The sequence below is a fragment of the Ixodes scapularis genome, unplaced genomic scaffold (assembly GCF_016920785.2).
Source record: "Ixodes scapularis isolate PalLabHiFi unplaced genomic scaffold, ASM1692078v2 PGA_scaffold13__105_contigs__length_92229423, whole genome shotgun sequence".
Classification (NCBI taxonomy): domain Eukaryota; kingdom Metazoa; phylum Arthropoda; class Arachnida; order Ixodida; family Ixodidae; genus Ixodes; species Ixodes scapularis.
The window spans coordinates 78,993,952-79,006,518 of NW_024609839.1; the positions used below are offsets into that span (position 1 = coordinate 78,993,952).

A 12,567-nucleotide genomic window follows, 5' to 3' on the forward strand; every position below is an offset into this window, starting at 1 on the left:
CACAGATATTGCAGTGACAGCATTCCGAACCCCTTCTCTAAGTTCACTGACTATTTCAAGCGAGCTTTGCACCAAAAAAAAAAGGATCCTTTAGCGCAAATGTCCAAATGGCGCTGTAAAAACCGGCTGATCTGAACCTGCCAAGTGTTCTTCTCTGACACGATGGCTCGGAAAGGACACACAGGCTTCTGCGCTTTTCCAGTAAAAACAATTTACAAAATCCGTGGCAATGAAAAATAATGATCGACAGTATGGTAGGTTCGCGTGCATGCAATGTTTCGTTCGCACACATGTTTCTTCTCTCGCAGTTATCTACCAGCCCAACCGGACTGCTTCGGACCGACGGAGCAGTGCGCGACTGCGGCCGAGAAAGAATACTTTGCTCGGGCGAGGCTGAACTACGAGAAGTTCCGCCAAGAAATCGTGCACAAGAGTTCCTTCAAAGGTAATCACTCTTAAAAGTTGCACGGACAAAAAAAAAAAAAGTTTGACTTTTATTTGTAAGAAAGAAGTGACGAGTAGAGGTGAAATCCATAGCGAGTTTTAGTAGACCGTGTTTTCCCCTCCGCTAAGCCCCTGCGCTACCCGGAACTCTTCAGCCAAGGCTATTGGCGCGCAGGCGCAGTGGCGGTTTCTTCGTAGCGGAGGGTTAGCGGAGGGGGAAACACGGTCTACTAAAACTCCCTAATTACAATTCCATTCACACACTTTGAACTTCCCGTTGTGTTTTTGGGTGACACGCAGTGACCCGTATCTCAACGTTATTAGGGAGTTTTCGTAGATCGTTTTCGCAATGCTCTCCGAAACCCGCTACAATAACCGAAACTCTACAATCAAGGCCGTCGGCACGCAGGTGCAGTAGCGGTTTCTTCGTTGCGGAGGGCTTAGCGGAAGGGGAATTGCGGTCTACGAAAACACCCTAATGCTGCCTCAAATAATAGGGAGTTTTCGTAGACCGTTTCTCGCCCCCCGCTCTCCGCAGCGGAGATGCCCCTACTCCACACGCGTCTCGCTGGCCTCAAGGGCGTTGCAGGACGGTGCAAACAGTGTACAAGACATCCCTAATAGAGGATTTTAGTAGATCGTTTAATTGGTACGCTATCCGCAATCCTCTACGAGCTTCGCTATATACGTATCGCAGCCGAGCCTTCCTGTTTCCTTAGCATTTGCAATCCCCTAGATATTAGAGAGCCACAACGGCTAACGGCGCAGCAACCATAGCAATTCGTTCAGATGCTGAAGCTCGCGGAAAATAAAGGTTCATAAAGCAATTGTTAGCAATCTTGCATCAACGCCGCTATCTTGATAGATTACCTTTTTATTATTACCTAAATGAATTGCTCGTTTTTTTATTTTTTTATACGTAGTAATGAATGATTATTATGTTTGCAGTTTATTACAACTGACAGTGAGGCTGGCTAAGTCGATTCCACTTGAGTCAAGTGTTGAACCACCGAGGAAAAACTCTCGGCAGCGACAACAGTCGTAGCTCTTTTGGTTGTGTCGCTGTGGTAGTGCTTTCTTCTGCTTCTTACTGTTCACACACACGGACACACAGAAAAAATAATTTCAGTGGATTTTTTTCGGATCCTCTGATTCACTCGCTTCTTTGGTTGGTTACTTCGAGATCTCTTCATAATGCGTTACTTCTGCCTAGTTACTTTTTTTCGTTAACTAAGGAGCGACTTATATTCGGTGACACTTTAAGAGTTCAGAAGAAGCTCCTCCCAGCTCTTTCCACCTCTAGCAGAGCGGACGCTGGAGAGGAGTTGTCGTCCTCTCCAGCGTTCGCTCTGCTAGAGGTGGAAAGAGCTGAGATGAGCTTCTTCTGAACTCTCGAACGGCCACCGACTATAAGTACTTTTGAAGAGAAATGAACGAGTAATGTATTTTACCTATTTCTCACTCCCAGCTGGCGCCTGTGATTTCAACGACGAAAACACGCTGGATTCAGAAAGGTGTGCGCAAGCTATGTTAGTACAGTCACGGTTATCCCCGAATGAACGTTTTAAAATGTAATGAATATTTAACGGCGAGCACTACTGGAAGCGGTTACTGCTTAAGGTATTCCGGTATATTTTTCGCTTTATTAATTTTGATTGATAGCCGTATCGACGCTGCAATCGAGAAACGCAAGCATGTCACGGTGACTATCGCTGCGCTCGGTTTCCCCATACGGCTTAGGGGCCCCCAAACCTTGGGGGCCCCATAAGCCGTAGAACTCCCTAATGTGCCTATGTAGTCAGAGGTGCGGGTGCATGTACATGAACGCTGATTAAAGCTGTGCACGCGCACTCCTCTCGTCGAAAATGCCACATAAATTTGTCCTGGGCTGTAGTCTACCAACTGCATTGAGTTAAGTGACGCAGGCTAATGTTCAATTACAGAGCTCATCAGAGCTTTCAAGTGCTACGACGGCGAGCGTTTCAAGGCCTGCGTGTCCAAGATTATCCTGAATTTCTTCTCTGTGCCCCTGAAGACGTCGAAGGCCGGCATCAAGGAACTTACCGAGTAAGTTCAACGAAGCTTTTATCGGCCCATTAAAACCTTTTTGTTTTCACCTTTTACAACTTCATGATTTGACTGCCAGGTGTGACACGTCACGTCCGGGACGTCACGGGTCACATCAATCTGTGCCGTAATCAGCGTTACAACATTACCTTAGTTGTAGAAATTCCCTAAAGTGGGGGTATTCCCCCCTCCCCACCCCCTCTCTTCAATTCGCCTCCCTTCGTTCCAAGCGCCACTTTGATTTTCGTTTCAAAACTGTGTGCTTCATAAAATAAAGACTTTCAGTGATACTTATTTTAACAAGTAACGACAACCAATACAAATGACAAAGCACATTTCGGAATAAAAATGGCGTCACTCAGTTCAGTCGTCTGCTGTGCGCCGCCATTCGCTTTCTAAGACCTGCACCGTCACGCAGTCGGCGCTTCAAAGAAGGTCGCTATTTGTACGAAGCTCTTGTCTAGGAACTCTATCATAAAATCCCGTGAAACGCCATCTACACGCTGTGCTTTGAAATATACAAGGTGCAACTGCAAGGACTAACACATTATGCACACCTTGCAAAATTCGAATTCCAAACGCACATACCCGAAATTCGGAACGCGAACATAGTTTCGCCAAAAGTTTTAATCTATTCTTTAGAGCCGAATTTTGAGGTATAGTGAAATATTGAAAATAAGGCAAAATCGGAGCAATAAATCTGGTTGGGTCTAGTTGGTTCATATCATTTAAAAACATTGTACGCGTTGTGGTTGTGAACCACTTCTAGCTTCGTCTAAGTTTCGAAAAAGAACGATTGAAAGGACGGAGGCAGAAATCGTTAAAACTTTCTCAAGAACGCGGTTGAAAAGTATGTAAGAACGCCGTCGTTTTTTCTGCCGAATAAGGAAATGCCTCTTTTAGATGGCTTCACGTAAGATTGCCGATTTCTTGTCGGTTTATGGCTTGGTTATAAGTACGGTGAAGGACGAAATGGCTGAGTGAATGTTTCTTAATAAAATCTGTTGTAAATTAGCAGCCTTCATTGTCGTACATGGTACTTATTTCGTGAGTGTTTCAGTTTTCGCTTTTTGACTAGAATCGGAGGCCATGTATATCAGCATGTTCCTCGTCTCCAGACTGGTTTATGAGCTCGCTCCCTGGTGGCTTGCTGAACGCGAAAAAGCTAAAAACCAAAAGCAGAGACTGGGGTTGAGCAAGATAATCGTGATAATTAATACTTCTAACGAAATATATGAACAATGACCATCTGGAAGCAAGCTCATAACCCAGTGTGCAGTCAACAAACATCCGGCATAGGAAAAGCAAGGCCGCCGTTTTTGCTTTACTTATAATATTTTACCACATCTGACTTGAGCTCTGAAAAAATATAGGTCACTTCTTACGAAAGTATATTCGGGTGCCCAATTTCAGATATGTACGTTTGGAATTCGAATTTTGCGAGGCGTGCTAAATCTGTTAGTCCTTATGGCCGCTCCGTTACGTTTTTCCATTGAATACACTCCGGTTACCGTAGCAGCCATCCCCCAAAACGGTTGCGCGTCGAATGACAGGAGATAAGACGGAGGGAGGAGGAGGAGGAGGAGGAGGAGGAGGAGGAGGAGGAGGAGGAGGAGGAGGAGGAGGAGGAGAAGAGGGGGAGGGTAGTGCTTGTTCAAGCAGCGTTTATGGGCGGTTCCGTAACTGACCTAATCGAGTACCGTTGACCGTAATCAACATTACCAGGTTAGCTCGGTGGTGAAACAACGGCGGAGGGGGTACCCATTCATTCCCTTTGATCCGCCTCCCGTCGGTCGAAGCGTCATCTGGATTTTTACAGCGGAGCTGTTAAGGGCTAGTTTCCCCAGTTTCGTGTCCGTGGACAAATAAATCACGAAACAACGCTCTGGAAGGCTACCGCCATCTAGGAGCGACGGCGGCAACAAGACATCGGCTTGCCGGTTGTCTGGTTAGAGTGGAAAGGCTGGCATTTTTTGTTTCAAAACTGTGTATATTATAGAGCACAGTGAAACGGCATCTAGACGCTGTGATGGCCGCAATGTGACAGCATGATGTCACGTAACACCATGACGTGATGTGACGTTAGTCGCGTGACGTCACGAGATCATTTTGTGACGTCACGTAACGACACACACACACAGCATCATGTGTCCTGCTCATTCACAACACATTCTGTGCTCCCTAAAATTTGTCAACATGTTTCGGTTGTCTTGCGACTCCCATCTATGACGTCGGGACCAGAGTTAAAGGGCAACTCCGCTCAATTCCAAAAAATCGAGGCTTACATGTGATTCAAATTCACAAAGCACTGCTGAACAGCTCTACGTCTTCGGATTCGCGAAATGTGGAATATTATTTGCGTAATCCTAATTTAAACATCAGCTGATACCGAAACCGAAACTTCGGTTGCGTCAGGCAGCATTGGTCTCGAGGCGTCAGAGTCATGGCCACGTCACGTCGCGAACCACGTGGTCTTGTGACGTTCGGGAGGGAGCGAGAAACAGGACACGCGACGCGGGCAGATTCTTTTTTTTTTTTTTTTTATTGGACGCGGGCAGGTCGCTTTGCATGGCGTGGACGGTGATGGCCCGGGGGAGAGGGGGAGGGGAGAAGAGGAAAGAGGAGAAAGGGATCGGAGAAACTGACCGATAAGCGTGCAGGGCAGCGCAAACTAGCGCATCCGCGTTACGGTGATCACGTGAACGCCCGGTCAGCCAACGCCGGGAGCAGAAACTCTTGACGTCATCGTTCAATTTTGCTCTGAAAAGTAAAAACAAACAAAACGTGAGAATGACGTAGTCATGCCTCTGACGTAGGGCTCAATGTCGGCCGCTCCAACTCCGTGGCATTGACTGCGCTGATGATTGCGCCTCGGGCCGCACGCTAGAGTTGCCAGATTTCGGCGACTTGGCTTGCTTGAAGGTTTGCCGGCCAGTTTATTAAATATATAAACGGATTTAGATCGTAATATTTGGCATGGGGTCTTCCTATATGACACTGAAGAGGGCTACATAGTTTTCTAAATATCAAATATGAAGCGGAGTTATACTCCGACGTAACGCGCTCGCAAGCGAACGCTGGCCGAAGTCGGCTACGTCACGTCAGTCACGCCGCGCGCGTCAACAATTCGCCCTCTTTATACTACGGCGGCCCTGGCGGCTCCCGCGGCTTGCGTCGGTGGGCCGCCGGCGCGGCGCATGCGCAGAATTTGACTGCGAGGGCATGTTTCCTGTGAGAGTGCGCCACTTCCTGTTCCTTTTCGTTTTGAATAGCAGGCGAAAATTCTCGCGCTTCTTGAGCGCCAAGTTCGAGCGTTGGCGTGGATGTACCTTGCATGACAAAAACTCGCGCTTGCACTATTGGTGCACCGCCTGCGCCGCAAGCGTAGGCGGTCAATGTACATACGGTACATCTTTTACAAGCCCCCTGTCTACGGTACTCAAGCTTCCTCGTGTCGTAGACACACGGGTGAGGACGAATTCCCTCGATGAGCTTCTCGACCGGCCGAGCCCGATTCTTCAAACATGACGCCTCACGGAGTGGTGCTCCCGTCGTCTGCTATTGCTCGCATTCGCCGCGCTTCCCGCGCGAGGGCTGCCGGGAGCCAGCGCGTGATGCATCCTGGTCCGGCGTCGCTGGCACGGCCGGCGCGGAACACGGCATGCGTTGAGGCGGTAAGGCCGCCGGTCGCGTCGGTTAGAGTAACTGTATAGGCTCTGCTTGCAGAGCCAGAGTATCGCGTTCCTTTTCCTTTCGCCGCCATCTCCGTATTGGCGGAGGAGTAGTCACGTGGGCCGAACTGGATCCGATCTTCGTGCGGGAAAGCGGCCTTCCAGAGCGCCGAGTTTCGGGGGAACATATTTTCCGCTTTGAGTTCGCCAAATATGGGTCCTAGACTAAAATCGAACGAACCGAAAGCTTCCTAAGTCACTGAACATTACGTGCGTCAACTGAGTACAATACAATCCTGTCTTTTTTTATAACGCGAGCGATGTTTTGGACATCCGCTTCCAAGGTATGGGAAGCAGACGACACGGACGACGATCGCGTTGCTCGCGTCTGCGGCTCTCGCGGAGTGATACGCGATACGCGACCGGCACATCCGGCCATCTTGGCGAGTCGGCGAGCTCTCGTGCGAAAGCGAGGGGACGGCGTTTTCGTCAGCCGCTGCGTCGTTTACCGCAATGAATTGACGACGACTTCACTTGACACGCGACCCGCAGGATCCGCGGGTGCGATTTTTGCAATCGAGAGGGAAACAGAAAACGACGGGACAACGATGACGGCGCCTGCGCTGCTCGTCGCCGCACTATTTTCCTTACCCAGCGCGCCGCAGCACGCCACAGCGCGCCGCAGCACGCCACAGCACGCTGCGCGTCTGCGCCTTCGCGTCCCCTGCAAAAACCGACCGTGGCTTCCCGCAGTGCTTGGCTCCAGAATGGCACCATTGCGGTACTCTGCTCCGCAAGCGGAGCATATACAGTTACTCTAGATTAGATAACCTTCTGGCTCCATCTGTCGGCCCGTCAGTCAACCATTTATTTTAGTTTCGTTTTCAACTTTACACCATTAACGAAATTAGAATTAATCGAGTAACGTTGACCGTAACGTTCGCCAATCGTAGAAGGCCGACCACAGCGACGCTTTTGTTCTCGCACGTCGCCAGTAGTCGCAGCTAGGTTGTTCGCCGCCGGCGCGCGCTCTCACGCTGCCTTCGGTGACGCATCTCGCGAGCCTCGAGTGTGCGTACGCGCATCCAAAGCACGGCGGGAGGCAACTGGTGCGCGATGCTGGTCAGGCGTTCCAAAGAGACGCCCCGCCCTCGCCTCGTCGGCGACTGTCGCGTAATCATTTCGCCCGAGCGACGAGCCGCAGAACGTTGTTTTATTCGCCGAACTTTCGAGACGATCCCTACTGTTCTTTACACCTCGGCGCGCGTCTTCGCGTTCTCCCACTTCCTCCAGTGACGCCGTCGAGACCACGCGGACCTGCCTGGTGCCCCAGGGAACGTGTCCCGAGTCGGCCAAGCCGGGCAAGGAGGTCGCCGAGAAGCTGCTGGCCGCCTTCCAGGACGCCTGGAGCAAAGACGTCAACGGGGTGCCGGCTCCCGGCTCTTCCCTCGGAGTGGTGGCGCTGTTGCTCGTCCCGCTGGCAGCGCACAGGCTCCTCTGAATGGCTCGTGGGGAAATTCCCTCGGTGAATCGGGAGCGGTCTTGGAGCGCTTTTAAACGCGTTAGCTTATATTGCCTGGGTGCATACAGCCGCCTTTGGTTTGGATGGTCGCCATTATAACTGGACTGGTTTCACGAAGCCGCGGTGCAGTTCCCGCAGTGCTCTTTCGCTCCGTTCGTTCCCCGGTTACGCCCACTTTCCCGCTTACGTAGGAGGGAAACAGTCGCCTCGCACTCTTCCAAGAACGCGCCGCGAAGAGGTGTGGACCGAGCGGCCATGGCACAACGTATACGCGACAGCGTAAAACTGAGGCCCAGAGACGACGCTGTTTGCGCGAAACCGCCGACACCCGGGAGAAAAAAAAAAAGTCTCTTGGAAGACAACAATAGAGGAACCGTACGCGGCGATCGAGGTGAGTTGTGGTGGCTGCGTTTGAAACCGCCGACGCCCGGGAGGACAGACCGATTCCCCGAGCACCATGGTTTACGGGCCGTTGCGAGGTGGGAATCGCCATCTTTCGCCGGGTTAGAACCCCTGCACGAAACGCTATAAGCGTTTCGTCGAGATTCAGCGTAGCGACAAGAGCTACTGTGGCACAATTTGTTTTGTTTGTGTCTTCTTGGTTTTGCGAGCGCGCACTTGCGTCTACCGCACTAAAGGGGCGAGCATGGAGCTCTTTTGGGTCACTCCATATCTACCGAGGGAATTCAACGTCCGTTACTCCGCGCGGGGACTCCTTTGTTTAGTCTTCAGATTTTGATTGAAGCAAAATAAATACGGGACCTTGAATACTTTTCTAACTCCAAGTTTCCCCTCGTTGATTGTGACTAGGGTTCTGTGTTTTCGGTAGATTCCAATAAACCCCGATAAATAACTCCCGACAGGGTTTTCATTAAAACCGTGCAAAACCGAACAACTCATAATTAGAGCTGTCCTCGAATAAAAACTACCCAAGCTTCTGCAACCTGTCTGCGAGGTGTCTCCTTTCTTCGCCACTCTTCGGGGCCACACACATTCACCTCTCTATTACTTACCGGTACCGGGACGTTGCCGAAGTTCGACGAATGCCGGGTACCAGAACACTGCGTTCGACGAATGCAGTGAAGACGACGGCTGTCTTTGTCTCCACTTCACTCGCCGAACGCGCTCGAATGTGAAAGCCGAACGCCGGACGCTGGCGTTTCGCGTTCTATAACGCGTTCGGTGAGTGCAGTGGAGCTTCAAGCCTTACCCACTAATCATTCGAACCCGAGCTTGGCGTTCGGTCTTCCCCTCTCGTCTCCTGCTCTCCCCCAGTTTCTCGGCGCGAACTCTGTTGCAACAAGAAAACCCTTGGCCCTACTTTGAACACTTGGCGAAAACGTCGCCGAGTATTCCGGCGTCTATGACTGGAAGGCTCCGGGGTTACGTGCCACGTTAGCGAATCATGGCCGCGGAATTTATCGCTGAATTTTTCGCCAGGTGGCCAGATTAAGGCCCTAGGCATAGCCTCCTATATACGGACAAAGCCTGGCAGATTGCCACTAGACACGGCCGCCGATATGGAAAAGGTGGAGCGGCAGACAAAAGATGAGAAAAGAGCCACGGGACTCGGCGCCTCGCTCCCGCGAGACACCGAAACACACTTCTCCCGAGCGAACAAGTGTGTTTCGGGTCCTCGCCGCTGCAAAACCTGTGCGCTGATGTCCAGGTTGCCCGAGAAATGGCTCTTTGATGCTCTGCGCTACCAGATCCTCGCGCTCCAAGTCTGCGACCGGGTACTCTATGGCTCCGCCGTTGAACTGCCAGGCTTTGGAAGCTATGTCCTAGGATAAAGTTCTCCCCCCCCCCCCCTCTCCCGCAACCACACACACGCATACAAATTCTCCACTCTTTCCACTTTAGAAAAGCGAACGCCGTGGAAGAGGCAAGCGGGAACTCGCCTCCTCTCCGTTCAGAGTGGAAAGAGGAGAGGGCTTCGTGGGGAAGCAGCTTGTTCTACTTTTCTTATGCTAAAACAGAGTGCTGTTATAATAATAGAATAATGTATTTATTTGTTTCATTTTAGAAACGGGGGACCCGAACAGATAGCTGCAATGGCAGCTTGACGAGTGTTCGGGCACCTTTTACAGGAGGCGAAATCCAACGAGCAATAATATACCAAAAAAATAGTACAACGATGAAATGAAACATACGGCAGGTCACTTTAACGAAAGCACTCAAAATACAACATAAAGATAAAAAAAATGTAGCATTCAACGCAGAGCAGTGTGAAGATACCATACTTTAGCCTATTGTTTGAAAAAACAACAAAAAGTAATAATATGAGAGTACCTCCGCCTGTGTCAATGCATTAATACTCGAGCCCTTAACAAATCATTCATTTGATACGGCATACAACGTAAAATACAGTGTGCGCAAAGGTGTAACGAGGCTTTTTTAAATTTTTATTTGGACATAGTTTGTACGAAGAAGTAAATATGCTAACGTTAATGAGCTTTCTAAAAAATTCTATTTCCAATTTCTAAAAAAACTTCATGTAGGTGACAAAAAGCCTGTATTGATAAACGACGTCAATGAGATTTATATTAAATAAAAACAATTTTTCAGTGTGATGATAACATATTAGCAATAGCATGCAAAACCTTTCTTGCGAAAGGGGAAGTTTGTTTATGGGGGTTTAGATTTGTGGTGTTTTACCAAATTCAGGGGAGGGGGGGGGGGGGGTTATATCTCTTCTATAGATTCGGTGTCTGTCGATATAATTGTTTTTGTTTCGGACAAAAATATGCTAAAAAAACGGAGCTTTTGGAGAACCTACGGGTGAGCCAATTACTTGGAAAATGTCCAGGTGCCAGTACGAGATGAATACGAGATAAGGTGTGTAGTTCAGAACAGAAGAAAGAACCAACCTCGCGCTGTCAATTCAATGGGAGCCGTGTCCCGGCTCAAGAAAACAAACAAACAAAATTAAAAAAGAAAAAAGCTGTAGATAGAAATTTTTTTTTCCCCGGGAAGTTTGGGTTTTCCTCATTTAAGCAATTTGGGGTTCGGTTCACCCCGATCTTAATAAAACCGCCTCCCCGAGTTCTCGTGAGGCCTATGAACTCCGAGTTTGCGGGTTTTTTCGGTATTCACCGAAAACACGGAACTTGGAATTTTGACTAGGTTTCGGTTTTTTTAAAGGATAAATGCCAATTAACCTAAAAAATTAACCTCCAAGATGGTTTAATCAAAATCCAAAACATTTGTAAAAAAAGAAGAAAGAAAGAACAGAATTGAAGCTGTCCTCGAGTAAAAGAAAATGTGAAACTTCTGGGGAGGGAAATCTTTATCTACAGTTTCATTTTCGACTTCTTCCACGCATACGTACCATTAAAAATGTCGCCCCCGAATGACCATAAGGGATCACAAACAGTGTCATCACGGCGAGGAAAATACTGGCCGTGACGTTACGCATGGGGATCATACGAGGACGTCACTTCTGGCTCTGCAGAATGCTTTGCGTGCGCAAACACTCGCCCATAAAAAAAGTACTTTCGAAAGTCACACACTCGCGGTCGCGCCTTTGGTTGCATTAAAGCCAACTCGTGATGAAGGATGTGACGGAAGTCAGTGCAGTAGCACCTCTGGCTCCATTTGAGCTTTTTGCCCTTGACAACACTTCGTCGAGGGCGCAGCTCAATCAAGCATGGCGGAAGGCAACGCTCGTGTACTCGAGGCGAAGCTCGACGCTCATTGGCTGGCGGAAAGGTCGCGTGATAATAATAACAGGGGTGGAAGCGCTGCGCCAATTGCGCCACCCTGCGCCAATTCACTTCCCTGCGCCAGCCTGCTCCAAAACGCCAATTTCAACTTTTTTTTTTTTTTTTTTTTGTGTCTTTTTTTTTAAATTTAGCGGAAAACGGTTGGCCACGGGCCACCATGTGGTGTGTACTTTTGCTTAGGTGTCACTGCGGGTGACTCGTACCAACTCGACTGGGGCTCCGAACCATGTGTAACCTCAGGGCGAGGCGTCGATTTTAGTTCATCGAGAGTGCGATGTCGTTTTTTACTACAAAGAGCTTGATATACGAACACATCGGTTTGGTTTCGGGCATAGTTGGTTGGCGCGGTTGGAGCGCGCATGCAGTTGCCCGTGGTCCCGATTTGCCGTGATCGTAGAAGTTGGTGCCTCGGCACCGGTGGGCTACCTTGGCCATTAACATGAGCAGAAGTAAGTGGTCTTCACTAGCTTTACCTGTTATTTGGTAGCCTACCATATTTGGACGCTTAGCCGTGAAGAATCGCGAGCACAGGCACATCCGTTCTCGAGCTCAATTTGTCTTGTCAAAACGAAACCAAAACCATCATTGTGTGCGCGAATGTGCACGCTGTCGTGTGTTGTCTCCCGCCGTCAGACCACTAGCGAAAACAATACCCGCGATCTTAAGCGAGTTGGTTAATTGGCAGTGCTACACACTTTTTTGTTTCTTTCCTTTAGCGTGGAGGAGTGGGGGGTGACATCAGAAATGCCGTACAACACTCCCGCGCTGCCGATTCCTGTCAAGAACGTACAGTCTCCGGCAATATGAAAGACCCACTGGGAGCGCGTGGCCGAGGCGGTGGCTGGCGGGGGCGCTGCGAGCGCTCCGGGCAATTCTATTCTGCTTCGAGGAAAGGACGCTCACTCGGGCTCAGCTAAAGCGAAACGCGCTTTTCAGATTATGCTGAGACCCGAGTGAGCGTCCTCCCCTCAAAGCAGAATGGAATTGCCCGGAGCTCTCGCTGCGCCCTCGCCAACCACCGCCTCGGCCACGCGCTCCCAGTGGGTCTTTCATATTGCCGGAGACTGTACCTTAACTTGCTATAGCCACTCTACTCGTATAAGTTTCGGGTATAGGTGTATCTGGTTGGGAGGGGGGG

At 49.7% G+C, this 12,567-nt stretch overlaps 1 protein-coding gene across 1 annotated transcript; it reads left to right on the forward strand.

Moving 5' to 3' along the window:
- Positions 1-273: 273 nt before the first annotated feature.
- On the forward strand, positions 274-8,484 carry LOC8027328. The gene is made up of 3 exons (XM_040210226.2): positions 274-445; positions 2,388-2,511; positions 7,476-8,484. The coding sequence occupies exons 1-3, from the start codon at positions 274-276 to the stop codon at positions 7,681-7,683; spliced, it is 504 nt and encodes a 167-aa protein (XP_040066160.1). The 3' UTR covers positions 7,684-8,484.
- The last annotated feature ends 4,083 nt before the right edge of the window (positions 8,485-12,567 follow it).